General features: G+C 36.3%; 3 protein-coding genes and 1 long non-coding RNA gene across 5 annotated transcripts in view; 3 read left to right on the top strand and 1 right to left on the bottom strand.

Annotated features, from left to right (window-relative positions):
• Positions 1 to 26,436, bottom strand: part of LOC128140967 (uncharacterized) — a 67,492-nt gene that overhangs the window by 38,488 nt on the left and 2,568 nt on the right. Inside the window, exon 2 of the long non-coding RNA XR_008234867.1 lies at positions 15,122 to 15,164. This is a non-coding gene — a long non-coding RNA (uncharacterized LOC128140967). The remainder of the gene's footprint in view (positions 1 to 15,121; positions 15,165 to 26,436) is intronic.
• Positions 1,505 to 7,026, top strand: LOC128140965 (keratin, type I cytoskeletal 20-like). The gene is made up of 8 exons (XM_052785455.1): positions 1,505 to 1,927; positions 2,698 to 2,780; positions 2,996 to 3,152; positions 4,286 to 4,447; positions 4,530 to 4,655; positions 4,811 to 5,031; positions 6,008 to 6,048; positions 6,710 to 7,026. Exons 1-8 carry the CDS (start codon positions 1,505 to 1,507, stop codon positions 6,805 to 6,807), a joined length of 1,311 nt encoding a protein of 436 aa, XP_052641415.1. The 3' UTR covers positions 6,808 to 7,026.
• On the top strand, positions 9,313 to 12,868 carry LOC128140960 (keratin, type I cytoskeletal 12-like). Its single transcript, XM_052785445.1, has 8 exons — positions 9,313 to 9,933; positions 10,476 to 10,558; positions 10,787 to 10,943; positions 11,221 to 11,382; positions 11,481 to 11,606; positions 11,979 to 12,196; positions 12,471 to 12,553; positions 12,771 to 12,868. Exons 1-8 carry the CDS (start codon positions 9,313 to 9,315, stop codon positions 12,866 to 12,868), a joined length of 1,548 nt encoding a protein of 515 aa, XP_052641405.1.
• On the top strand, positions 17,000 to 23,709 carry KRT222 (keratin 222). 2 transcript variants are annotated; one of them, XM_052785456.1, is made up of 6 exons: positions 17,000 to 17,161; positions 19,270 to 19,398; positions 20,171 to 20,391; positions 21,462 to 21,538; positions 21,724 to 21,829; positions 23,203 to 23,709. In XM_052785456.1, the coding sequence occupies exons 1-6, from the start codon at positions 17,066 to 17,068 to the stop codon at positions 23,414 to 23,416; spliced, it is 843 nt and encodes a 280-aa protein (XP_052641416.1). In that variant the 5' UTR covers positions 17,000 to 17,065; the 3' UTR covers positions 23,417 to 23,709. The 2 variants fall into 2 exon arrangements, with proteins under 2 accessions (XP_052641416.1, XP_052641417.1); XM_052785457.1 differs by having other exon boundaries at positions 17,047 to 17,243.

The raw sequence follows: 26,436 nt of genomic DNA, 5'->3' as shown, positions 1-26,436 counted from the left end.
AGACTAAGCTGTAGCACAGTAACTTAAAAAACTTAGCAGTACTTATGAATCCGTAATAGCCCAGGTTAGGTGTTCTCAGAAACCTGAAGATGCTTCCAATATATAGTCTAATGCTTCCAATATATAGTTTAATGCCTCCAGAGCTTAGTGTCTCACCAATTTCCTTGCCCCAGAGTTGAAGATCAGTATGTACAGCAGCTGTTTTCACTAATACAAGCAATATGTGTTAATTGTTCTACCTGACTAGCTGTACATTAATAATACACTAAAGTACTGTCAGTGCAATGCCCCAAGGAACTACACCTACGTCCTATCTCAATGCACACCTGCTACCTGCTTTCCTGCAGCACTAATAATGCCCTCAGGAAGCAGTTTCTTCCCTAGCTTTCCATTTTATCTCTGCATTTTCTGTACCAAAAGTATACACTATAGTCAGTTTAGGAACCTCAGTACAATTAGAAGTAGGATTGTTGGGTTTCTTCATGCGCTGAACAAAGGCAGCTGATTTCCTGTTAATGAATGTAACACCCAGGTTTGTGATGGAATGCCCAGCCATGGAACTCATCAGCTGGTAGTCTCTTTGTCTAGAATATTGATGAGGCAGGAGGGATACTTGTTTTGCTTTAACTTCAGCCACACAGTAGGCTGGAAGCTAGTTAGGCTGGAAGCTTGATCTCAACGCCATAGACCTCAGCATCTCATACGTGAAATAAAGAAAGTGGGCAATGAAGATTTCCAGTATTCTTGTTCCTATTACTTTATTTACGGACAAAGCAATACTCTTTCTGCTTAATTTCAACTGCATTGAAAGCTAGAGTTCAACTTGTAACAGTTTTCTAATACTAAACAAATGCATATTCAATGCAAGCCAACTACAACAACATTCACTTTCCAATTACAGTATGAATATTGTTTTGTGCTTAATATAAAATTAATTAACATGGTAGTTACAGAGGCTTCCTTTCTAATAATTTACACACTGTTCTAGACTGTCCTGAGGCCCAGACTATGGCTTACTCAATATATATATTGAAATATATACTTGACTGCAGATATAAATATTCTAAGTCTCTTGTCACATATAGTCAACTCTCATTTTTATGTCATACACTGCACATGGGGGTAAGGATGTACTTGTTTGTTCAAAAGGACTATAGAGAGCATGGCTGCAGGTATACTGTTATAAATGATTCAACAGTTCATTTGTGTTTTATCTTTTATTCAAAATAATAACAAAGCAAGCCAAACTACCTGGGGAGTTTTTCTCAAACACAGAGGAACAGATGAAAACCCCTTTACATAATACGGAGTGTGGGGGCAACGTGCTGTGTGCTATTTGTGCTGACACCAGTTATTATGCGTCAATAGAGGTGAGGTTTATAACTATTGTGCTTCCTCTTTGAAACACAGTATAAAGGTTTACAGAGCACGCACTGCTTTTCACTTCAGCTGCTCTCTATCTGTGTAGGTTTAGCCTTTTCATTTTAGAAGACAAAGAACACAAATGGCGTTCTCTAACCGAAGCCTTCAGCGGGGTGGAAGAACGTCCTTCCAACCTACTGCACTCAGTGTCAGTGGTTCAACCTCCAGGAAAATAGCCATCCAAAAGATTCAGGCACCTAGCGTCTATGGGGGAGCTGGTGGCTACGGCACCCGCATATCTACCAGCACCAACTATGGACAAGGCTTTGGTGGGAACTTCCAGCTTAATATTACTGGTAATGATGTGCTGCTCCCTGGCAATGAAAAATCAACTATGCAAAATCTAAATGACCGTTTGGCTTCGTATCTGGAGAAGGTGCACTCTCTAGAAAAGGCAAACTCCCTGATTGAAAAGCAGATCAAGGAGTGGTATGAGAAGAATACCACAGTCATAAGATATGACTATAGCTCATACTTTAAAACAACTGAAGATCTCCAGAAGAAGGTAAGATATCATATAGCCATCTATAAATATATGAATTGCAATTATCAGGGAGATAGACAATAATCTAATGTAGAAAATGAACTTTTCCAAATTGCAATTGTCTCAGCTAAGAAAAATTAATGCTTTATTTTGATCAGATACAAATTAGCAACAGATTTTACATAATTTGTAATACTAGATATATGTCTGCAGATGTGAGTAATCTCATACATGAAAAATCTTTGAATCAAAATTAATTAATCCTCCTATATTTGCCTTAGGTAATTTTAATTAGTGAAAGTACTGATGGTAATTTACATATTCAAATATAATTTAGCATTTGTCAAAGTGTTTTTTCAGAAAAGAATGCCAAATGCTCAGACAAAATAATAGATCACTACTTGAAATAGTAAACTACCACTATAAACAATAAAATACTCCCACAGCAATCAGCTGATAGATTTGTCAAATTATGTTTCCAGTGAACTTCCTTAAATCTTTCCCCTCTTACTTTTCACCAGTTCAATTTCCCATCCTTTAGAAGCAGTTCCCTTCCAGAGAGCAGTTCATCCCAACTATTTTATATACCTATTTTATGACAGGATAATTTGTCTTTTGGAGACCCCTAATTCCTTCTGTGCACTTCAAAGGGAACTTAGCTTAAACCTAGATGACTAATAGACAGCTAAAGTTAAGCGAGATGAAGCCCACATGCAGTATTAATTTCCAGAAATGGAGCAAGTGTGCTTTTATGTTCAAAGATTCATCCCTTTTCAATGATTCCTTTTTAGATTGGTGCTGCACAGTTGGAAAATGCAAGGCTTGCCTTGCAGATTGACAATGCCAGACTGGCTGCTGATGATTTTAGAGTGAAGTAAGTTCCATGATCGTTTCATAAATTCTGTTTCATGCTCCTCTTATTCATGAAAGCTTCTAGTTATTAGTATCAAAGTTGAGAAGTAAACATTTTCTAACATAAAGTTTAATAAAAAGAAAAAGTTTACAACTAAGGCTATAGTAGTTACTGATTCTAACATTTACATCAAACAGTTGGATTTTCATGATGGCAAAACAAGCTTTATTTTACAGGTATGAGAATGAATACCTGCTCAGGCAAAGTGTCAAGAGTGACATTAATGGACTGCTCCGAGTTTATGATGACTTGACTTTGATGAAATCTGATTTGGAGTCACAGATTGAAAGTGTGAATGAAGAACTAGCTTTTCTTAAGAAGAACCATGAGGAGGTGAGAGCAGCCAAACACTCTCAGGGAGAGATGTTTTTAAGTGCCATACATAAACTCAGCCTCACTAGGAATAATGAAATCTTCATGATTAATCTGAAAGAATATTACACCTATGGTGGGATTCAGCTCCAGATTAGCATATCAAAATTTAGGTACTTATTCATATATTGCCTTTGTGAATGTGCCTATGGTTCTATTACAATCAACTGAGAGACAGTCAATAAAACAGACATACCATAGAGAGTGATTCTGATCACTGTAGAGCAAACACCTATTGGCTGGTCAGCTGGGACACCCTCTGGCCTCTACTGGTTGTAACAGGAACCCTGGCTCATGCAGAGATACCTACAACTTAGATATGTGTACTCGGTATCTCCTGGGAGTCTAAGTTCAAAGTGAACCTCACCCTTAGCATTACTTTTATAGTTTCAAAGACCTACAAAAGTAAGAATGTTACACAACCATTGTTTATTTCCCCTTTTCAAGTAAAGACACAAACTGAAATCCTAAATTCAAAATTACTCTTAACAAAATCTCAATTATGGGATATGCCCAAGTTTTCCTCTTAGTGTCATATTATCAACTTCAAAACTGTAAATTTCTTGTCACATTGCAGAAAATACATTCTTTAAGCACTGTATTAGAAAGATTCAACCTAGAAAAACAGCCAGCCTAGCCACCCACTTACAACTGTGCTGTGCAGGACTGAGGCATTTGTATTGTTTCTGTGTGTGTGGCACTAACTGACATCCAAGCTATTAGGCATCAAAGACTGAACAGCTCCAGAAACTAAGGAGTAAAGGTTTTCTTTAAGAATAATTTGTGGTTTAGGAGTTGCTACCCCACAAAAGTATACAAATGGGAACCATGACTTCTACACTTATTCCATAGATCTGGTCCTGAGGAAATCATAATTTTATAATGTTTATCTATGATATAGCATTTATTGCTACAAAATAAGTAAAATGTTCTAACATGAGGTGCACTAAACAGTATTTACAAGGTGATTAAGTTATCTTGCCCTGAGGTGCTATTTAAGAATTACTCCTATGTCTGTAGACTTTGATTTGCTTCCAATATTCAGGATTGAAAGTTCCCTTTAGTTGATGCTAATACAGTCCTCATTGCTGTAGGACGTTGACAGACTGCGCAAACAGGTGAGCAGCTCAGTTAATGTAGAGGTGGATGCTGCTCCAAGTACTGATCTTGCAGCTATTATGGAAAACATGAGACGGCAATATGAAGAAATGGCAGAAAAGAACCGTCAAGAAGCCAAAGAACGATTTGAAAAGCAGGTAAGGTCAATTACTTAAACATCAGCAAGAACCTCAGTCATGTCTAGTTGCAGTTTACAGCCCCTCCATTTTTGCATTTCAGACAGAAGAACTGAACCAGAAAGTAGCAATTGACACTGAACAGCTGCAAGGCCAAAGGAGAGAGATCACCAACCGGAAACAGATCCTTCAGGGTCTGAAGCTAGAATTACAGACCCAGCTTAACATGGTAAATAATAAAGAGTACTTGAAGTAAGGACTGCGTTTAGTAGACAGTTACATGGATAAATATAGAAACTGAGAGGCTTTTCAATCAAAATGTTATTTTAACACAAAAAGGTACCCTCTTGAATAATGCATCTCTGTTCTTTTCCTTGGCTGTAGAAAAAGCCTTTAGAAGATACTCTGGCTGAAACTGAAGCACGTTATAGATACCAGCTAACCCAAATACAGGAAGCAGTTGTCAATTTAGAGGCTCAACTGAGGCAACTCCGAGCTGACATGGAGGGTCAGAATAACGAGTACAGTATACTACTGGATATCAAAACTCACTTGGAAATGGAGATTGCCACGTACCGCCGTCTGCTGGAAGGAGAGGACAGCGGGTGAGGAAATACATGCATTTTGCTTGTCGGTTTAGTTTCGTACGACAGCAAACAACGTTGCAAATACTGTCTATATTCACGGAAGGCGAAAGTGTAAAATCTGCCACTTCCCAACTGGGTGGGGGGGTGGGGGGGAGAAGCCTGTTGCCCAGTTCTCAACTGTAGATTCAGAGGAGGCTGCAGTTCGTGCTGGGTTTCAGAAGCTGCCGTGGAAGTTCGTTGAGTTTGTCTCTCTCAGCCTCTGCGTAGGTGTATACTGTTACTCTTTGTAAGCATAGGTGTATACTGTTACTCTTTGTAAGATGAGTAGCTGGATAGATGTTCACGCTCCATAAGCATCAGTAATTCAATGTGGGATTGACTTGTCCATAACTGTAATGACTGTAGCTTCTGCAGGCCTGGACTAACGTGGGCTAGATTTTTTTTAACATGGTTTAGACACCACAGCACCTAGTCATACTAGAGCAGGCACTCAGCAAAAGCATATCGATCTTCTCTTGCAGTCCATGGCAAGTTTTGCAGCCTGCACTGGATTATGCTCTGCTCTACCTGTGTCACTAGTAGCCAAGCTATTTAAAATTTGAAGAAGTCCAAGTGAATTGACACTAAAATGTTCAGTTAGTCCAGTATCCCATATTCTGAAGTGAAAAGAACAGACATCTACAAAAGCAGGGCAAGCAGAGAGTGGTACTTCCCCCCAAGATTCTGCCTGTTCAGCTATTCTGGAACTAGATTGGGCATATCTGCATGAGCTGAAGTCATAGCATTGTAGAAATGAGTCTGCAGATTAATTTCACCTATAGCTTATGCTCAGCAAGTTTTACTTTAACAGAGAAAACTCATTTAAACACCTGGTTATATGTCTTGATGAAAGGACATTACCTGTCTTGATTAAATGTACAGGAAATATACAACGATGTTTCTTCAATATGTTAGGTGTCATATATTTATATTTTTTAATTTATAATTTGAACAGACATTTCCAAGTGGATGTACCTACAGCAGAGCTTGAAAAAGGTATGTCACACCAACTTCCTTATTTTTTGATGGCTGCCTGTTGAAATGTTATGGAACTAATTAGACTGATAGAAGACAACACAGTTTCAGAGCAAATAACCAGTGGAATCTTACATCAAGAAAGCAATCAACTGTATGAATAGATAACCTATAGGGATTATACACAGCCTGTTTTTATGTATGTAATTCAGATGCCCGAAGTAAAATCACAGACTCCTCAAAGAGCCAAGAGAATGACAGAGAATTATTGAATTACCCTCTGGAGGACTTCAGAAGCATCTGCTTCTCTCCACTGACTACACAGGGAGACTAGGCTCCTAAATAAAGTATCTAGTTTAATAGCAAAAATATCCATTTCAGTGTAAGACTTTTCCTAGGTTTTAGGTCTACATGTTTGTGCTAAACTGAAGCAAAACTATCTGGAGGGATAGGGAGTTATTCAATACGATGTCCGCTATAATATTATGGGTAACATACAGGATGTTCAAAGGAAGAGAAACCATATCCTGTATACCCCAAAAGCTTACTTCACAGTAACTGTACATTGAAAAGATGCCTTTATCTATTTTCTCATTGGTGGAATTGCTGCTAGTACTACAGTAATATTACTCTGTCAATATACATTGCATTTAATTAATTCCCTGTTCAATTTCATTACCAGAATCAAGTAAAGTTAAGAAGATCAAGACAATTGTTGAAGAGGTGGTTGATGGCAAGGTTGTCTCCTCTAAGGTGGAAGAGATTGAAGAGAAGCTGTAAATGGCACCAGCACAGAGGAGACGGCCTCTGAGCTTCTTGGAGCTGATGCCAAAACTGAAAGATTAAACTTTATAAAGTATCCAATCTAATTCTCTCTAAAACCCAGAGGGGTTGAAAAATGCCAAACTATCAAATCTCAAACAATCTTTTTTTTTTGTGTGTGTGTGTGTCTGTGAGTGTTGATAGAAATCAGTAAGTTACAAAGTACAAGATTTGGGGTTTACTTATATAGTGACTAAATACCTTGATGAATAAAACACAAATCAGCCTGTTATAAATGTATAATTGTTTCCAAGACAGATAAAAACTAAGTATTATTTTTACTTACATCAGAGTCTTAAAATTACATTAAAATCTTGCTCAGTAAAAATTAGAAAGTCGAATTACTTATAGCATGAATTTACTATAGCTTTTAAAATAGTCTAAATTACATTTAGAAAAATACTGAAACAATGTTTACTGTTGAAGTTTCAAAGCACTAAGCAGGTGAAAGTCATTAGATGAAGACAAAATGGGACAAAATTTGCTCATGTGCTTAACAAGGTCTGGATAGTAATGGACTTTTCTGAAAGCACTATGAGAATTTTTGCTTCATTTTTTCAGACAGTTCACTTCAACAGCTGGTGCCCTAAGTTTTCTCACACTTTCAACATATTAATAAATGAAAAGTTTTTAGAAGAGAGCTGCTATTTCTGAGACTTTGATGGACACCTCATCAAAACTTTACAAAAAAGTTTACCAGATACAGATGATACACTCTCTATCAAATATGTTAGTTTCATTGCAATCCAGAGTTTAGCAATCTATTTTTTCTCTTATGTAGTAGCACATTTAGAGTAGATTTGTTTTTAAAAATGCATTAAAATGTTGACTCAATGCACCTTTTCTGAACTTGAACTACCATTCAAATGTAATGCAGCTTCATTTCAGTAAAAGCTGATTTTCAAATAAATAAGAAGTGTCAATTTGCATTTCGTAATAAATTAAAGTGAACAAATAAATTGAAGAAGCCTATTTATTATTTTTCACTCTCTGTGAATGTTTATATCACCAGGGACCTCTCTGTGAATGTTTATATCACCAGGGACCATAGCAAGCAAAGATATTTTATCAATAAGAATATATTTTGCCTTTCAGTTCAGAAATAAAAAGACCACCATCTCTATTAAACCTTTTTCTACCAATAACTGCACGTACCCTTCCCCATACAGTGTTAAGTCTCCTATACCACACCCAGATCTTCAGTCCAAGGAGTCTACATTTTCCTCTTGACAACATAAACACAAAAAACTCTTCCTTTTGAAATCTCACCTGTCCAGTGTGTTATTTACTGTACATAAACAGCTGCCAAATAAAATAATCCTTTGCTTTCACTATCATGAGTCACTGATACCAGGCTATCAATTAATTTCTACACAAATGCTTTACTTAAACCTTTGATCTACTGCTCACAATACATTTCTGCCCAAAGAAGCACCTATGCTCCTGGATGTAGATAAATTAAAAACTAATACATTTCAGTTGACAAATCCAATGATATAACTAAGCCAGAACAAAGAAAAAACAATTTTCTGTTTACCAAAATAACTTCAAAAGAGAAGTATATTGGTTTTGAAGTGTGTCCATGCCTAAACCTGCAACCAGAAGAGCTATATTCAATCTTTAGATTTAGATTATAAAAAGCACAAAATACAGAAATCATTTTCCTTATTTTGAGATAACAGAAAACTATTTAGAAGAAACTGGTTAGTTTTCAGCTCAAAAGTATAAACTGTTGGTATAGGCTATGCATATTACACAGATATACTTCAATGATGAAATGTTTAGGGCAGAAAACACAATATATTCAGTATAATCAAGTGTATTTATGTTTTCATATTAATGATCAACCTGCAGATCACTGAATGTCCATATGCCTCTTCTTAACTTTTGTTGATCACTTTTCTTACTTCTTAATAAACATACAAGGAGCACTAATCTGGCAGACATTCATGCCAGAAAAGTATTATGAAAAGAAACACATTTTTGACACGCACACTGGGAAGTATGATATGATAGGGATCACTCCACTGACTTAAGCATACTCCTACAATAATAGCTCCAAACCAAGAAAGCAATGAGTATGTAATGACAAAAAAATTACTTAGGAAGGATTTAAATGCGAAAAGAAATTTTTGTGCTCCGTTGCACATGGCAAAACATTATCGTGATGTCTTAGCTCTACTCCACCCATTTCCCCTCATACAGCAAATACCTGGAGGGCACCAGATTTCCACTCCCATTGGCAATTTAGATTGACACATATAATTTAGTTTGGTCAGGACATGCTAAACTGACTTCCCCTCCAAACAAGAGAGAGAGAGAAAGAATTAAAGATCTTCCTAGGAGGTGGGGACCACTACTGCAACACCCACTGCCTTCCCTATATAAAGGTTAAACTGTTCTCTGATCGGCCTTGCTCTGTGTTTTATGCCTCGCATAATAGATCAGGGCACCTTGAGCACCATGGCCCTTTCTGTGCGCACAAGTGGTGGATCCCGGCAATTCTCTTCTCGGAGTGGACTTGGCGGAGGATCTCTGAGAATGTCCAGTTCTAGTGGTGGAGGAGGCTTTGGTGGCAGTGGACTTGGGTTTGGTGGTGGATCTGGCGGAGGTTTTGGTGCTGCTTCTATGCTTGGTTCAGGCTCTGGCTTCAGTGGGGGTTTTGGGAGTAGCTCAGGTGGAGGCTTTGGTGCAGGCTTTGGTAGTGTTTTAGGAGGTAGCTATGGAAGTGGCTTAGGCAGTGCTTTTGGTGGAGGTTTAGGCAGTGGTTTTGGCAGCAGCTCAGGCACTGGTTTTGGAGGTGGCTTTGGTAGCGGCTCAGGATCTGGTTTTGGAGGTGGTTTTGGCACTGCTGGTGCTGGGGATGGTGGCCTTCTTTCTGGCTCAAAAAAAGAAACTATGCAGAACCTCAATGACCGTCTGGCTGCTTATCTGGACAAAGTACGGTCTCTGGAGGATGCCAATACTGAGTTGGAGCGCAAAATCCGTGAGTGGTATGAGAAAAACGGCCCTGGCGCTGGTATCCCTGGATCTGGGAATGACTATAGTAAATACTATCCTATAATTGAAGATCTTCGAAACAAGGTAGCAAAGCAATGTACTTAACGTATCTTTACATTTGTAATTCACCTGATAATATTTTGGATAAAAATATTTTCCTTTCAGAAACCAAGAGCAAATTTATTCTACAGTACCAACGCTTGTAACAACCTGCCACATTGCACTAGTATCTTGTGTTGAATTTTTCTTGTATATTAATGGCAGTTCTGTAGCTATATCACACAATGCTGTGTGACTTGGTCTAATTTGAATAAAGGAGAATGCAGTGATGGAATCCAGTTCTACAAAATCCTGTAGATTACAAAGTTTAAATTTTAATAAGTTTCATATTTCTTACATCAAGAATTCAATTCCTGAAATAGACAGACTACCTGGCAAGGTCTTCAGAGATTATAAACTATCTAGTCATAGAATCTGAACTGGTATTCTACCATTAAGTGAAGCATGCTGATTTGCAGAAGCTGAAAATCTGTCCTATATATTTTCATAGTAAATTATACAAGAGTCTAACAGTTGCAAAGCCATTGAGCTATAAAATAATTCTCTGAACATTGTTTGTATTCCAGATCATTAATGCAACTATCGACAATGCAAGAATCATTTTGCAGGTCGATAATGCCAGACTGGCTGCTGATGATTTCAGACTGAAGTAAGTACATCTTAGTATTACAAAAACTTACCAATATTTTAAGGAAAAAAATCTTTTGTATTTAAAAATCTCTTTCCTTGTAGAATACTTTAATGTAATTATTAATCAATATTATAATAATTACGTGTATTAAGATTTCATATTAAAAGCTATATAAGTACATAGTAATAGTTTGCATTTGACCTCATTAACCATGTAAAAAATCATATTTAATTACTTTATTTACAGATATGAGAATGAAGTGGCTCTTCACCAGAGTGTGGAAGCTGACATCAATGGTCTGCGCAGAGTTCTTGATGAGCTGACCTTGACAAGAGCAGATCTGGAGATGCAGATTGAAAGCCTGAATGAAGAACTGGCTTATCTCAAGAAGAATCATGAAGAGGTACTTTTTTTTCTTTGTGAATTCATAACAAGGCAGATGGAATTGTGAAATATCAAATTATTCCCTTATTTATGCCAGTGGGAGTTCCTTGGTTTCATTATTTGTTTTGTTTGCTCTTCTTTTTTGAGTTTACTAAGTGAAACAGTGAAAGAAATAGGCATGCAAGCTATGGATTCTCGTTGAAACAGAATTTATATCATATATATTTCTTTACATATGTTTTTGGTAGAACTATTTTGCCTTTTATTAACAGAAACTTTATTTTAAATCTCTCCAGGAGCTTCAGGGAATCCAAAGCAGTGCACTTGGCCAAGTCAGCGTTGAAATGGATGCTGCTCCAGGAACTGACCTGACCAAGCTTTTGAATGACATGAGGGGACAGTATGAAGTCATTGCTGATCAAAATCGTAAAGAGGCTGAAGCATGGTTCAATGAAAAAGTAACAACCAGAGACAGCAAATTCAGCGAAATGCATGTAAAAATGAGTTAAATGTTTGGAACAGTAAAATTACACTCTATTCTTCCTTGCCATTTCAGAGTGGGGAGCTGAAAAGGGAAATCTCCACCAATACTGAGCAGCTTCAGTCAGGGAAGAGTGAGATCACAGATTTAAAACGGACTCTCCAGAGCTTGGAAATAGAACTACAATCTCAGCTTGCCATGGTATGTTCTAAGGAAGCTGCTAACTAGTCAGAGTAAATTTTCCAAATTCAAAAGTGTTGTTAGATCTTATACTATTCTATAGGATTTAAGACTTGGATTTATTTCCTATTAAATCTTGCATTCTTTTAGTTCCTAAATAGCAGTAATATATATAATTGGATTGCAAGTAGCGTGTTACAAAGCAGATGAACTTTTATGTTCACATTCAGTGAAGCAGCAAAGGCCAGTTTTCAAACGGTATTTCAAGAAAATAAAAAAATCTCTAAGTAATGAGGCTATATTTACTCCCATTAAACTATTTCTGTTGGTTTTGTCTTTGTAAAGAATTTTTTTTTCCTTAATCAGAGATCATGTAATATCCTTCTTACACAGAAAAAATCCCTTGAAGACACTTTAGCAGAAACAGAAGGAGGTTACTGTGCTCAGCTTTCACAAATGCAACTTCAGATTGGGAATCTGGAGTCTCAGATGTTTCAGGTCAGGGCTGATATGGAGCGCCAGAATGCCGAGTATCAACAACTTCTAGACATCAAGACTCGCCTAGAAATGGAGATTGAAACCTATCGTCGTTTGCTGGATGGCGAGTTTGTGTAAGTAACTAATTTACATGGAATATCTCCTTTGCTTTATTTTCTGTAGCAATATCCTTTCCAGTAAAAAAGAGGTAAAAACAAGCGGTACATTCACCAAAAGACAATAAGGCACATACAAGGATTCTGAAATAATACAGATAGACTCTAACTGAGGAGAATGAATGATTTTGCTCCATATTTAAAATAATCTATCAATGCCAACATGAAAAGGGTATTTCTACTGATCTTGACAAACATTCTGCCATATTGCATGTCTCTGATTCACTTTTAGGAGCGCAGGACAGGGAGTAACATTTGAGAGCTCATCCTTGACAGGGTCCAAATCACAAACGCAATCACTGGATTCTTCTCAGGGTATGTAGAACTTGATTGAATAAAACTTTGTTTCTAAAGTCATTCTTATAAATAAAATAATACATGCTATTCTGTTTAACTACATCCTAGAGTTCATTATAACAAGAAGCCAATTTGAAAGGAAAAGGATGTAACTGTTCATGTACACATACTGCTCTGTTTTATAATTTTTAACACTTTGATAAATATTTTGTTTTATTTTGTTTATGATGTTTAGATCCTACCAAAACTAGAAAGATCAAGACAATTGTCGAAGAAGTGGTAGATGGAAAAGTTGTTGCATCCCACGTTAAGGAAGTTGAAGAGCAGATATAAGGCACAATCTGATGTTGCAAAGGAACCGTTCACTCCGTGTTTTTTCAAAGCCAAAATGGATAAATAATTTTGTTCTTTTGTGTGAAGTGATAAAAATAGATTGGCTTTTTACTAAGATTCTTTAACATAAAACAAAGCCTGCATTTTCATTCTTAGCAGCCATGCAATATATTTTCTGCTTCTGTCTATTGGTACTGCCTGTATTACTTTCACAGTGTTCTTCAAATGTATCACCAATTCTTTGTTCAATAACTAGAAATATGGTGTACACATTAGGCATTTAATTAGATATGCCTTTTTATAATTTTTAGAAATTAATAGATAAAATAATTTTGCTATTCTAACCTCATTTTCCAGTTTTCTTAACTAATAAAAAGGACTCAACAAGCTTTAAGATATTAGTCTCCCTTTATTCTTCATTTAGGACTGCTGCTCCTGATCCATATTTGCCATTTTCTTGGGTATCTTGCTTTACCATATACTATGTGTGGGGTATAGTACTCCCCATTAATTTAAAGAAATTAATCCAATGCTAGGAGACGTACATGTTAAAAAAAAAACCTGTTTAAATGTAAGATTAAAGGAATACTTGCTAACTTAAAATTTAAAGATATCAATTTAAGAAAGACGTTTTTGCAAACAGAACAACCTATTGTAGAGACTGCAACTGTAGTAGAAAAGGAGGGGTACCCTGGTTTGGAAGCATGCAGCTACCCCAGCCATGAAGCGGTGGGTCCATGTCCCGGAGTGCCATCTGGTGGGAGCACCATGTGATCTTTAGAATCCTGAATTTGGCTTCCAGATGACCAATTCAAATGAACTGTTTAAAGGAATCTCATCCAAAACCAAATAATGAACAAAAATACAATCCCCTTACACTTTACACCTAAGCCTTTGCTCTTGAGCCAAAACGTTGACAATTTTTGTGGGATTCTCAGATAAGACAAGGAAGTTACTGTGACCTCTTACATGTATATTATTGCATCTCTAGAATACAAATGTTCTGCACATTCTATCACAACCCTTAAATGCTTGACCCAAACCAGACGTTTAATGGGAGCACAGATTTCATACTGTGTTTCCATTCTGCCTTTTGTAAAACCCACTACTAGCATTTTTTCTGCTTCCTGCTTTGAACCAATAAAGGCCAGGGTAATTAAAACAATAGTCAAAGAACTAAATCAGCATAGTAGTATCGCCACATCTAAAATCCAGTCAGTTAAAGAAAAAGCACTGTGATAAATAACCCAAAGAAGTGAAATGGAAGAATATTCCATATATGCCAGTACAGAGAGGGAAGAACTTGAAAACCTCTTGAGTAAACGCACCATCTTAAGCAGTTTAAAGAAGTAATGTCTTTTCTAAAAGCATGGAACACAAGTGTACCTCTTTTTTTTCACCCTTTAAAAGCAGTGCTGATAAATAAATGAAAAGAATCTTACTACATGCGATGTATTTCAATAATATTTTTTACTGTTGCAGACTACATTTCTTTAATTAAAATAATTACAATATAAATTAGAATAATGATATCAGAAATAGACAAATTGAGGTTGTTTATGTAGTTGTGTATGATTACCAAGAGTACCGTTATAGAGAAACTTTAAGATTATAGACTGAAGGAAATTTTTTCTCTAGCTAAGACAGGACAGCATTCATCATCTTTCTTTCCTATCCATAATTTTCTTCTCATATGTGGAAAACCTGAAACCATATCATCTTCCCCATTATTGAGCATCTCCAATCCGAAGAGAAAAACATGTCTCTTTTGTCTTCTTCTTCCAAAGACATATATACTTTCAGAATAATTGTATATAAAGAAATATGAAATAATGTACGTACCTCAAGGACTGCAACTGTGATTGCTGCGAAATCATGACTCCCTACATCATTCAGTGTAGATTTCCACTCCATAACCATGTAGTTTACCTACATACACATTAATCCTGAATTTAACATTATGATCTAAAAGATGACTTAGAATTGCCTAGGGTGCAGTTTAGATGTATATAAAAATCTAGAAACGACTCTAGCTATTGTCTTGTGAGAAAGCAACAATGGTAATCCAAAGCAGTTTGCAATCACTATAGCATTATTACCCTGTATCACAGAATCCAAATAATTGTTGCACAGTATCTGAACTATAAAGTTAAATAAAATCCAATAACTGTAATAGAATATGAACATTGAAAGTAGCTACAATTCAAAATTACATAAATCCTAGTGAAGATACAATTGCTTACACCTACCTACCTTTAGCCTTCAGGGATCTTGTAGCCAGATGTTCCCTTTACACCTGAAAAAAAGACAGAAGAAGAAAGCATTAGTGCTAATTTCTTTTTTAAAAGCTTTTAAAAATTGTATCAACTGGCAAATGTTTAGCTCCTGGTAATGTGAAGATTCATCCATAGATGCTTGTTGATGCATAAAGTTTGGTCTGTGCGACCAAATCCAATATCCCTGCAAACCTCTATATTGTATGTCAAACTTATACATTTCTGGATTCATTTCTGGATGCTAGACAGCCTTGACTTCACCTGATGTAAACAGAAGATGTTCTGAGTCCCAGGGAACTAAAAGCAAACTGTAAACAATCGGTATTGCAATGCAAAGTAAAAGGAAGATTTTAAGTTATATTTCAAGTTCTTATTTGCTTAAATACGTAGGCTTTTCCTGCTAATGTTTATACTCTCCTAAGGTATAATATCTTATGTTTGTTTGATGGATTCTTAATGTTTTTATTATGTGATTGTTCCCATACCATCAATGAAAAACACTGCCAATATTTTGGTTTTAGAACTACATAAAACTAGAATAATTAAGACACTTGTAGAAAAGATATTGGACAACAAAACATTCTCATCTCAGTCCAGGTCAGCTGAAAAACAGCCAGCTAAGAAAAATAAAATCAGAACACAGGATCCTTTTACATGTGCCAGCGGACAGAGCCAAGAACAAGGAAGCTTTATGCACACAAGGAGACTCTTAAGTGGTATAGTACTTTGACTTCTAAAAAGACGAGTGTCTTGTAAAAGTTTACTGCCTTTTTTCTCATTTTACTGAGGTATATTCTTAGTTGGAGCCTAAAAATGCATTCTATCTAGTGAATTTTTATTTTTTACTGAAATCTGAATTTTTTCCTAAATATCTGGCATTGCGCATTACTGAAAAAACTTTGAAAAATAGGTAAGAGCTGTTCTTAGCAGACAAGATCATTGGGATCATATAGTAACTACAGTGAGCCAGGAAATGAAGAATTCTTTGCAGAAAATACAGCACAGCACACAACCTATACTTCCTACCTCCCTGGTAGCTGTCAAGAAAGGTAAAAGAAACTTACATAATCTGCATATTCTGTGAACTGAGCACACTGACACATGGCAGAGGTACTGTAAACACCTTCAGAGACAAACCAGACACTTTTTCTGACAGCAGTTAGCTATGTTTGAAGTGTTAATTCACCAGAACTTTGCACCCTGCAGAAGAGGAGCCAAACCCTTTGCCACAAGGGGCACAAGCATACTTTACCACTAGTAGTGCTGGTTCCTCTCCCTCTTTTTGTGTTTCTGCCCATAAAAACACCAAAATGTAGGGTGAGAGGATGTCCAGGAGCCCAGCTCTTTTTCCAACACCAGATCAGGCCAGCCACCTGAGGCTTTGCCTCGCTGACTCTCAAAAACCTTCAAGAATTGAAATTCTGTAACATCCCTAAATGACCTGCTCCAGTGCTGCACAACTGCCTGGTGAAGGCCCATTCCAGCAGCCCTGCCACCAATACAGGTGTACTGCTGGGAAGCTGTTCCTTTCCCTTCCTCTCTGCAATTGCACTCTCATGCTGTGCAGCTGTAATTTTGTCCTTTGCTTTGTGTCTCTTAACCTCACATTTCTAAGGTTATAAAAAACCACAGTTATAGTGTAACAAAAACATAAAGACATTGTATATATTCATTTCAGCACATAACTTAGGAATCATTATTTTAATCGCTGCAAAAGTGACAGACCTTTGCTTTATTAACTTGCTTTTAGAAACGATTGGAGGCTTCTGACCTTCCAGTGCTTCCTCAAAAATAAAGCTCTGCAGCTTTAAAATCTGGCTGTACGCTCTCTCTCCTCTCACTGCAGGCAGGGAAGGCTCTGCAGCAGCCGGCTCATCCTATCAATAAGGCTCGGTTAGCCAAGGTGGAGGATGGGAGGAGAATGGAACTGTCCCAGCTCCTCAATGAGATCAGGGCAAAGTATGAAACGCTCACCACCAGAAATCAGATAAAGACCATCATCTCAGCAAGGACCCAGGTAATGACTTCATACAGACATACACCTTCCAGAGTAAGGAGACAATCCCTGTCTATACAATTCCTCCCTCAGCCTCTATGAGGTACAGTATTTCCTTTTCAATGCAGCATATTATTGGGGAAGGGATTTTGATTTTACTGCAGTAAGATGTGAACTAGAAGATACGGAAATAGATTTTGTTTAGGGTATGAAATTCACACTAAACAAATGCTGTGTAATTCATCTGGATGTTTTTCTGTACCTGCAACAGTGATATTGTTGTGATTTTAAAAATGATGACATATGCTATAACATGGTAACCTCTAGCACCATTTAGTTATCCCAGAGGAAAAGAGAATCTTGAAAATCAAAGGCAATGTAAAGAATCCATTTATATACAGAAAGCTTTACCATTTTTAGCACCTATATTAAAGAAAACTGTACCTTTTCAGGAACTATTTTATATTGTTCACAGTAAAACTATGTTATACTTTTCAGCAAATATAGGTTTTTCTTTCATACAGATCGATTAACTGTTATCAACACACAATGCTACTATTTTAGATTTACATACAAAACATCTCTAAAACCCAACTGAACTTTGAAATAAAATGGCAAAACACTTTTCAGACATCAAACATGAAGAAATTCAGGGTGAAAATTGGTATTGTATCACCTTGTTGTACTTCTTAGGCATTGCAGAAATTCTGGAGGTTTATTTTAACCACAGGCCAGACTACTGCTGCAATCTGGCTGATCTACACAGTAATCCAATGACACACAGCAGCTATAAACTAGATAGTTAAGCTAAGTTTATATCTGCGTTTGGCACAAAGCAGCCAATGTATATTGATATAATCTTGTCACATAAATTCTCCAGTACCCAGGCAAAAAAGGGTAAGCAAAGAATATTGAGTGTTCACTTGTGGATTAGCCAAATCTAGATTTTTCACCAAAACAATGGCATGGTAAAATTACAATAGGTCAGTATGTTACGGGGGGGGCAAAGAAGCTTATTTTACTTGCTTCATAAGACCTGAATTAAAGACTTTATTTTCTTAGAGTTCATAGCATCACAAGAACCTACATAAAGCAGTAAAATATGCAAAAGAGCATGTATTGTTTCAAGTGCTTATGGCATCTTCACCACTTGCAGTAAAACTCAGAATCCGAAAGGAAAATAACTTTCATAAGCAAAACAATTATTTTGGAAGTTAAATGCATGAACATATTATCTAAATCAAAGACAAGCCTAAATCTAAAATGACCCGACACATGCTCAAGATTGGCTTAAAAACCCTTCTTAAAACCCCCTTAAAAACCCCTTCTTGCAAACACAATACAGTGCTTGTTTGACTATTTACTTTTTTCTAAGAATAAGCTTCAGCCTTAAGGATGGCAAATTATCTCAAATAGTATTTTAGATCAGGATTAAGCTTAGAACAGGCACTTCACTTCTGAATTGTCACATTTAACATGGGTGACAGCATACACTCAGAAAACATGCCAATTTTTTCCTTCCTGTGATAGGTAAATCTTAAATAACCTGTCCTTACAGGACAAGGAAAAGTTGTAGATTTGGATAAATATGCTACTCATGTTTAAATGAATGGAGGTACTTGCCCTCAAATGAGAATCTGAAATCCAGTCAATGACTAGATCAGGCAAAAACATAATTACAGCAATTGTCAATTGTGATATATTCATGCAACCACTCAAAAGGGCTCCCTCTCTATAAAGCTGTTCTTAGAAATAAAAAATACATTAAAAACAAAGAACCTTATTCAAACCTGGAAGCTTGAACTGACTGCAATTCCTCTTATTTCCATGAAGTTAAGCCCATTTACTCTAGAGGTGAATAAGGTCTCAATACAACTGCTTAATTTGTATGGGAATTCCTCTACAACAAATATGTTAGGCATAAAGATGCGGCCAACTACTTGCCATCAAACATAGCAGTATAAGGGCTTCCCATCTAAATGGTACATAAAATATTTACTCATCACTGTTAGCTTTATCAAATTTATATGACTCTCAAAAAATTCCAACTAGGTATTTTTATGTATCTATTTTATTTTCATTATCTGAATTTTTTTTTAATATTGTTATCTTTTTTTTATCCCCGGTAGCTAGAAGAAGCTACAATTAGAAGAATGGACAAAGATGCAGAAGCATTAAAGGCGGCCAGAGCAGAACTCTGTGAAGCGAGACGGCAGTGGCACCACATGCAGATCGAAATTGAATCTCTCCACGCTGTGGTAAGCATCATAAAATGAAACTTGAAATCTTCTGGGAAAAAAAAAATCTTTTTCCTGATGTAAACTATTCCACAATTCTGTTTATGAACAATCACATCCACTATACGGCAGAAATACAACACACAGAGAAATGCATAGCTTTGCGGTGGACTTACAGCTCGTCACACAGAGCACTAACCAACAAGCAATAACCCAGTCACTGGTCACATTTAAGAGTATCGCATGTTTTGATTCAGGATCTGCCATTCAATATACACGTGTTTACATGTTTTCACGCCTACCAGACAAATACTTGCATAATACTCCCTCATCAAGTTCCCAGTCATTCTGCCTAACCAATTCACATCAGGTTTATAACTTTTTTTGAATCTGTGGACCAAATCTATCAATGCATTCATGATAAAATATGTCAGCAATTTACTGAATTCAGTAATATAGATAAGCTACGAGAGAACACAGACCACTCAGTTTTCATACAGTACTAAGCTGGATATCGTTTCAACCATACAGGTAAAAGCAGAAATCTGTAAAATCAATGGTAGTGGATTTCTGGTACAACAGAAGGCTACATTTTTTTATCCTGTCTTAAATTATTACAGATTTTACTGGAAAATTTCTCAGCAAAAGTATTATCTTGAAAGCTTTACTCCTGTTCCTAAAGAATATTCTTAAAAGAACTGATGTAAAAATACACAGGTTGTTAATGAAAAGTACATATAACATCTTTATGCATATACTTTCCAAATCTTAAAATATGAGTTAAATTTCACAGGAAAAGGGTTTGGAACGTTCATTGCGTGCCACAGAGCAGCAGTACCACATGCAACTACAAAATTTAGAAGCTGAGATTGAATGCTTAGAGAAAGAGCTACTGGAAGTGAGAAGAGGTATTGAGAAACAGCTTCAAGAGCATGAAATTCTCCTTAACACCAGGATGAAACTGGAGGAGGAGATAGCAACATATCGCAGTCTGCTTGAGCAAGAAGAGAACAGGTACTCGTTGTTTAGACAAAAAGTATTCAAATTTATCTTCCATTTCAGAACATCTCATTGAAATAATCATCAGAATTGTAAATACATGAACGAATCATTAAAAAAATCACAGTATAATATCCTTAGAAATGGTTTCATGGTAAATTAACTTCACTGATTTCACACTTTTTGGAGCTCAGAGTGTCTCCACAATCCATTGCGGATAATAGCATGCTTACTGCGTCCTCATTCAAGGCACGGCATGTTGATGTAGACTTCGTATCCCATTAGCTGCCTGCCGTGGGTGCTGTTTGTCTCAGACCATTGACGAAGCAAGTCCACACGGGTGAAGTTCTGGGAGAGAAGTTCATGTCTCATCACATGACAGATGGCCGTCTGCATGTGGAGTTCACACTACTCGCTATCATTCAGAGTGTTTTAAGGCACACGTTAGGATGCTATTTCAGAATACACCTTCCAGTGACATTTTGCCTTGGTTGTAACTCTTCATGTCTGCCCTTTCCCTGGTATACAAACACCAGTAGTTTGAAACGTAGACATGAAAGAGGCAGCTATACAAATGTAAACAATGAGGAGGATAAGGAAAAGGCAAAATATCACATCTTGCACTCAGCACTGGTATCTTAACAAAACCAGGCATGCCATTCTGAAATCTTTCAGTAGAACATTGCCTCCCTCAGTCCTTTCTACAGAAAATGGAGAGTTTCAGTCCTGGATCTTCACCCTTTTGCATAAGAAGATTCCAGACAGGGGAGTCAGTTTCAGATTTAATGCTTCTAGCTCTGAAAATACACAGAATTCAGTATCAATAAAATTAAATAACTCTTCCTAGCACACAGCAAACTGACGAAAAACTGTCCAAAAATAATGAAGAAATTGCACAGATATTTTCAGTAACTTTCTTCAGTTCTATACTCAGAATAAGAAATCCAAACAAATAGTTGCTACAATCAAACAGAACTTCTCATGGTTCTCATATTTTTAATTTTTTCATAGCTGTTCATATGACAAGTTTTAGATTAAAGTAATTCAGTATTACTAGATGACTGTAATAATTTTTATTTTTGCAGGTTTCGTTGCTCTATACCTGACCAGAAGGATGACAAAAAGCCTACCACTAGCAAGATTGCCTTTACACTGCCTTCAAGTGAGTTTTTAGACACTTTCTCTTTAGGGGATTATGGCCCTAAAGGAGGTTCCTAACTACTGACAAATTACTGGTTATTACAAAAGGATCTTCTTCCAATGCAGCAGGAGGAAAAAGTATCTCTAGGTCCTGTATCCTGACCTCACTCTTCTGCATGCTTAGCATATCTGCATTTTCTTTTACAGATGGTGTAAAGAAGCATGAAACTGAGAAGGTGGAACTGGTGACAAAACAAGCAATCCTAGATGGAAATATTATGAAGGAAAGTGCTGAAGCTCATGGCACTGTACAGTAAGAGAAACATGAATTTAAAAAAATAACAATTTAAAGTAAATGGTGGGCATTACATTTCGGTAGCTTTGAGTTTTCCTTTATTTAGTATCTGTTACATCATGCCCATACAGCCAAGAAGCTCCAGAATAACAGTGATAGTTCTTGAAGGTATATTGAATGGCATGTTTTAACAATACATTAAATTTTAAAGTTCTTTTTATCAGCATTTACTTCATAAGCTAACAATATCATGGTAATGCTTCTGATTTGTAATTTCTATTTCTGTTAAGAATGAAACTATGAATAATTCATCTAGTTAAGGTTGAAAGCAAAAGAGCCCATACCATGTTTGCAAAGTCCCTCTGGGGCATATTTATGCATATAAATCCAGGCTTGGCTGCTCTACCTTGCTATTTGGAAACTCCTACATTTCACCAATTACCAAACAGGGAACGGAGAGCTTGGCTCCTAAATGGACTTATGAAAGTCTGTTAGTATGCATTATGCACCTCAAATTACTTTAATAGTATTGGATTGCCCCGTTCTTTTTTTTTTTCTGCTGCTCTTTAAGCTCTTTTGTAGACTAGCATTTAACGTTACATTTAAAACAAACTGTAGTGTAGCATGTCACTAATACTTAACTGTAATCAGCTGTTGAAAACATGCAGAAATTTGGATTAAAAATTAATGCCATTATATGGTCCACCACACACACTCCATACCTGAAGCTTATTTTCATACATGGGAGTTGTTCATCTTACACAATCTGACAGATTTGCACAGGCCTGCTTGGCTGGGTAGTTTACTCTACCTGAGTAAGGCCCCCAGAGTCAGACTTTTAGATCTGGATCCTGACACATACTTAGAGGATGAAATCAGTTGGATTTGGGTGCCTAAATATCATAGAATCAGCTAGAGATTTAATTCTCTGTATTTTACTTCTACCGTTTTTTTATTTTTTAAGTTAATGTAGATCTACATTCTGAGGTTTAGATCTGAACTAGATTTTTCTCCTCCCTATTTTGAAGGCTTTCAGATGCAGGAATTCTGTCCTGCCCACTATAGTACAGGGATTTCTTGCAAAGTTTTTGAACTTGGATTCCAAACTTTCTCCTTGGAAACAAACTGCCTGATGTGTTTGGAGCAGTGGTTTTGTATCCATGCCCACTTAAAAGTACAAACCCAAGAATATAATGAACCCTCACCCTTTATTTAGCTTTTCTGGAGAATGAACCTGCGAAAAAAAAAGAAAAATTCTAGTTTCTCAGTACCCATCTAAACTACCTTGATGCTTTATTATGCAATTTCTCTGTACATTTAAAAAGCAGTCCTAAAGACAGATAATTCATACTGCCTAAAGGATCATAAATACATTTGCTTTATTGTTTCAGGACAGAAAAAGTGGATGAAGTCATTAAAGAATGGGAAGGTTCTTTCTTTAAAGACAACCCTCGCTTAAGGAAAAAATCAGTTTCATTGCGCTTTGATCTCCACCTAGCAGCAACGGATGAAGGATGTTTACACACTAAAAAGAAAACTCTTCCTGACATTGAAGTCAGGCTGGTAATGAGGAGATCTTGCAGTATTCCTTCTATCAAACCTTAACCTACAGCAAATTAACCCAAAGTTCATCTCCAATGGGCTCTGGAAATAAACTGTAGATGGACTTACACGGCCTGCTATCTTGCTACAACTACAAAATCTTACTAAGTACTTTGATTAATACAATAAAAACATACAAGTCTTTCAAAAGAAAGGGAGAAGAGCAAGGGAGTTAAGATTCCAAGAAACCTAACTTCTACTAGTTTTATACTCTGGGTGCAGCCCTTTAATTTTCTCATTATTGTTGTTTTGTAGAATTTCACCAAATATTACAAAAATTAAACTATAACTTTATACTTTGACATATTCTGCCTTTGTAAAAGAGAAGTTGTTTTCTCTTTCTAGAAATGAGAAATGCGTATTTCATTCTCTTAATTATTCAATATTGCATACATATAATGACTGATGAATCCTTGTAATAATTTATATCACAACTGTCATACTTCTTGAAATATATTTTAAAATAACACTTTCTAAAAATTACATACAAAGATGCTCTTAAAATACATAAACTATTAACAAAGAATTTTCTTTTAAAAGTGTATGGTATTTTTAAATTATTTTTTTTAGGCAACAACTGAGCAAAAATGTCTTTCCCTTACATAATTATACACACATTTTTAAAAGTGTTGTTACAAACCAATAATATTTTAGCCATATTGTTCCACTGATTTTGAAGCAGTAATTTCCACTGAAAATCAATCATTTTTTTATGTGTCCACACATATCTGTACTACAACTTTCCTAGCCATAGCAAGTAAAATTATACTCCTTAATCGTTCAAATGTAAGGAGTCAGCCAACCATTTTAATGCTGGTTTTTAATTAATTTTGCTTATTGTAACAATGTGAATTAAAATACCTTCAACAAATTCCTCTTCTGACAAATACTATAGCTAAGTTATGCTCTTGATCTAGTACACATAACAAGTCACTATCATGCCAGGGTACAACTACTATAGCTTCAAATCAAATGGACAAAGTAAGGGCTACATATTCAAGGTAAAATTCTACCACACCCCTTAAGTATCCCCCACTACTACTCAAAGTAGCTATGGGCAAATACAAAGTACAGTAGGTGACCTTGCATCTGTACACAAAAAAAACCAGAAATACAAACTCAGACATACTTCTTTATAACGCTGAGACAAATTTCAAACAAAAATTCAAACAAAATTTTATTAAGATAAGAATGATGGTTTACACGGATTTTAAAGAGGCTTGGATGTCAGAAACTCTCACCAAAATCACTGGGATTGCAGGGGCTCAGGATCTAGAAAAACCACATACCATATTTGCTGGATTCACAGCAGCATGTCAGAGATTAATTTAAGTGTCAGTATTCACCTTATTACTTACGGCATGTGTTACAAAACCCAATACTACAAATTCTTTCAGTGTTAATTTATGCTTCTATCTTTTGTTAATGGTAAGAACAATGCATTTATATTGCCCACAGTTCTATATCTACTGTATGAAGCTGGCTAATTATCATTAACCTTAATACTGATCTGGTGTTGTTAATACTTGAGTATTTGGCGTCCTGAATGTATTAGCCTGCTCTAGTATTTTCACTATGCAGCTTTTTTTTTTGTGCTTATACTCTGTACGTTTTACAATACTTGAATTTAAACGAAGTTTTAATTGCTTTAAGGCACTTTAAACAGGGATAAGAATTTACCAAAGTAAATGATAGTACTACAATAAAAAAAAGTATTAAAACTGAGTTTGCCCACGCATATTTTGTGAGTTTTAATGTGTATACCTTAAAAGGAAAGAAGTAACAAATACAAAATAAAAGTTGCAGATAAGAAAATCTGTAGCGCTGCAACCAAGTGTTTTCTAAGCTCTCCTCTACAATTAGAAAGACACAAATTCCCTAAGAATCTTTATCATAACATGTAAGGTGAGTGTCCTCCTGCTACAAAAATTACTCTTTTTCTGGTAAATTCAGTAACCCTGACTAGATCTAAAGTCCCTTGTTCTGAGTAGCGCACAAGAAAGAACAGAAGACAGCATCTGGCATACATAGTTTACAATCTAAAAGATAAGCTGACAGGCAAAGATAAATAGCAAGCAAATAGGTAACAGAAACATAGCTTAACACACATACCTTAAAAACTGCTTAGGCAGACTTCCTCATGCAGGAAGAGCTTGCACAGGCATATAAAAATTACTATACAAATACATGGAAGGTACTGCCATCTCTACAGTAAACAATAATGGAATAGTCTTACTCACAGAGACTTTTTTTTCTTTAACCAGGGGGTGTTTGGCTTATTCTCTAACCTAAGGTACTTCTTGGGGTATTATCTTCTCTAGCGTAACTCTAGATTTTTTTGTTTCCCTAATGATAGAAACCTCATCCAGCATAGTACGGAACACATACCTGACTTTGCCTTGCAGTACAACCTCCATACTATTTTAGAAGAGAAAAATTACTGTGTATCTATAGTAAACATTGTCTGGGATACTACGTAACTAGAAAAAAATGTTGACCTTCTTCATATATGTTATTTCATCCATATAACAGCCTGACCTCATGGTTTCTGAAGCCATCTCCCTGACCCCAGCGACAGCACAAGTACACCCTGAGCTGTCCTGTGATGAGAAATTTATTCTACCCACAGACTTTGCTGTTGTTCAACACCGGACTCAACTGCTCATGAAATATACAGCTTCTGTTTGAAGTTTGAAACAACTGGCATAAACCCAGCTATACTGTTTTGTGATCGTGAAACCTGATGCTCTAAGACAAAAAAAAAAAAAAAAAGACTGCGGTTTAATAGCTGTTTTTGCTAACACACGACATTCTGCAGGCAGCCCACTCTTGCCTGTTCAAGGCTATTTTCTTCATGTGTGACTTCCCAACCCTGACTTCTTTAGCTGCATTAAGAATTGCTGCTACTCTAGACCTGGTTCAAGCGTGCATCCTGGTTTTAACTACGTTTCCTCCCCTTACGGTACATGTGTATCTTTTGTATTATTCATAAATTCCATCTCTTCAAATGTAAAGAGCTTACT

This window comes from Harpia harpyja, chromosome 4, assembly GCF_026419915.1.
Source record: "Harpia harpyja isolate bHarHar1 chromosome 4, bHarHar1 primary haplotype, whole genome shotgun sequence".
Classification (NCBI taxonomy): domain Eukaryota; kingdom Metazoa; phylum Chordata; class Aves; order Accipitriformes; family Accipitridae; genus Harpia; species Harpia harpyja.
Note: the sequence above shows the minus strand (reverse complement) of the source record. Positions and strands in the feature narration are given on the sequence as shown.

Bases quoted from the DNA above. Each gene is read 5' to 3' on its own strand.
- LOC128140965 (XM_052785455.1), top strand. From the start codon at position 1,505: ATGGCGTTCTCTAACCGAAGCCTTCAGCGGGGTGGAAGAACGTCCTTC. The intron at 4,656-4,810 runs GTAAATAATAAA...CCTTGGCTGTAG, and splicing joins TACAGACCCAGCTTAACATG to AAAAAGCCTTTAGAAGATAC. The intron at 5,032-6,007 runs GTGAGGAAATAC...TAATTTGAACAG, and splicing joins CTGGAAGGAGAGGACAGCGG to ACATTTCCAAGTGGATGTAC.
- LOC128140960 (XM_052785445.1), top strand. From the start codon at position 9,313: ATGGCCCTTTCTGTGCGCACAAGTGGTGGATCCCGGCAATTCTCTTCT. The intron at 11,607-11,978 runs GTATGTTCTAAG...CTTCTTACACAG, and splicing joins TACAATCTCAGCTTGCCATG to AAAAAATCCCTTGAAGACAC. The intron at 12,554-12,770 runs GTATGTAGAACT...TATGATGTTTAG, and splicing joins ATCACTGGATTCTTCTCAGG to ATCCTACCAAAACTAGAAAG.
- KRT222 (XM_052785456.1), top strand. From the start codon at position 17,066: ATGGAACTGTCCCAGCTCCTCAATGAGATCAGGGCAAAGTATGAAACG. The intron at 19,399-20,170 runs GTAAGCATCATA...TAAATTTCACAG, and splicing joins TTGAATCTCTCCACGCTGTG to GAAAAGGGTTTGGAACGTTC. The intron at 21,830-23,202 runs GTAAGAGAAACA...TTATTGTTTCAG, and splicing joins GAAGCTCATGGCACTGTACA to GACAGAAAAAGTGGATGAAG.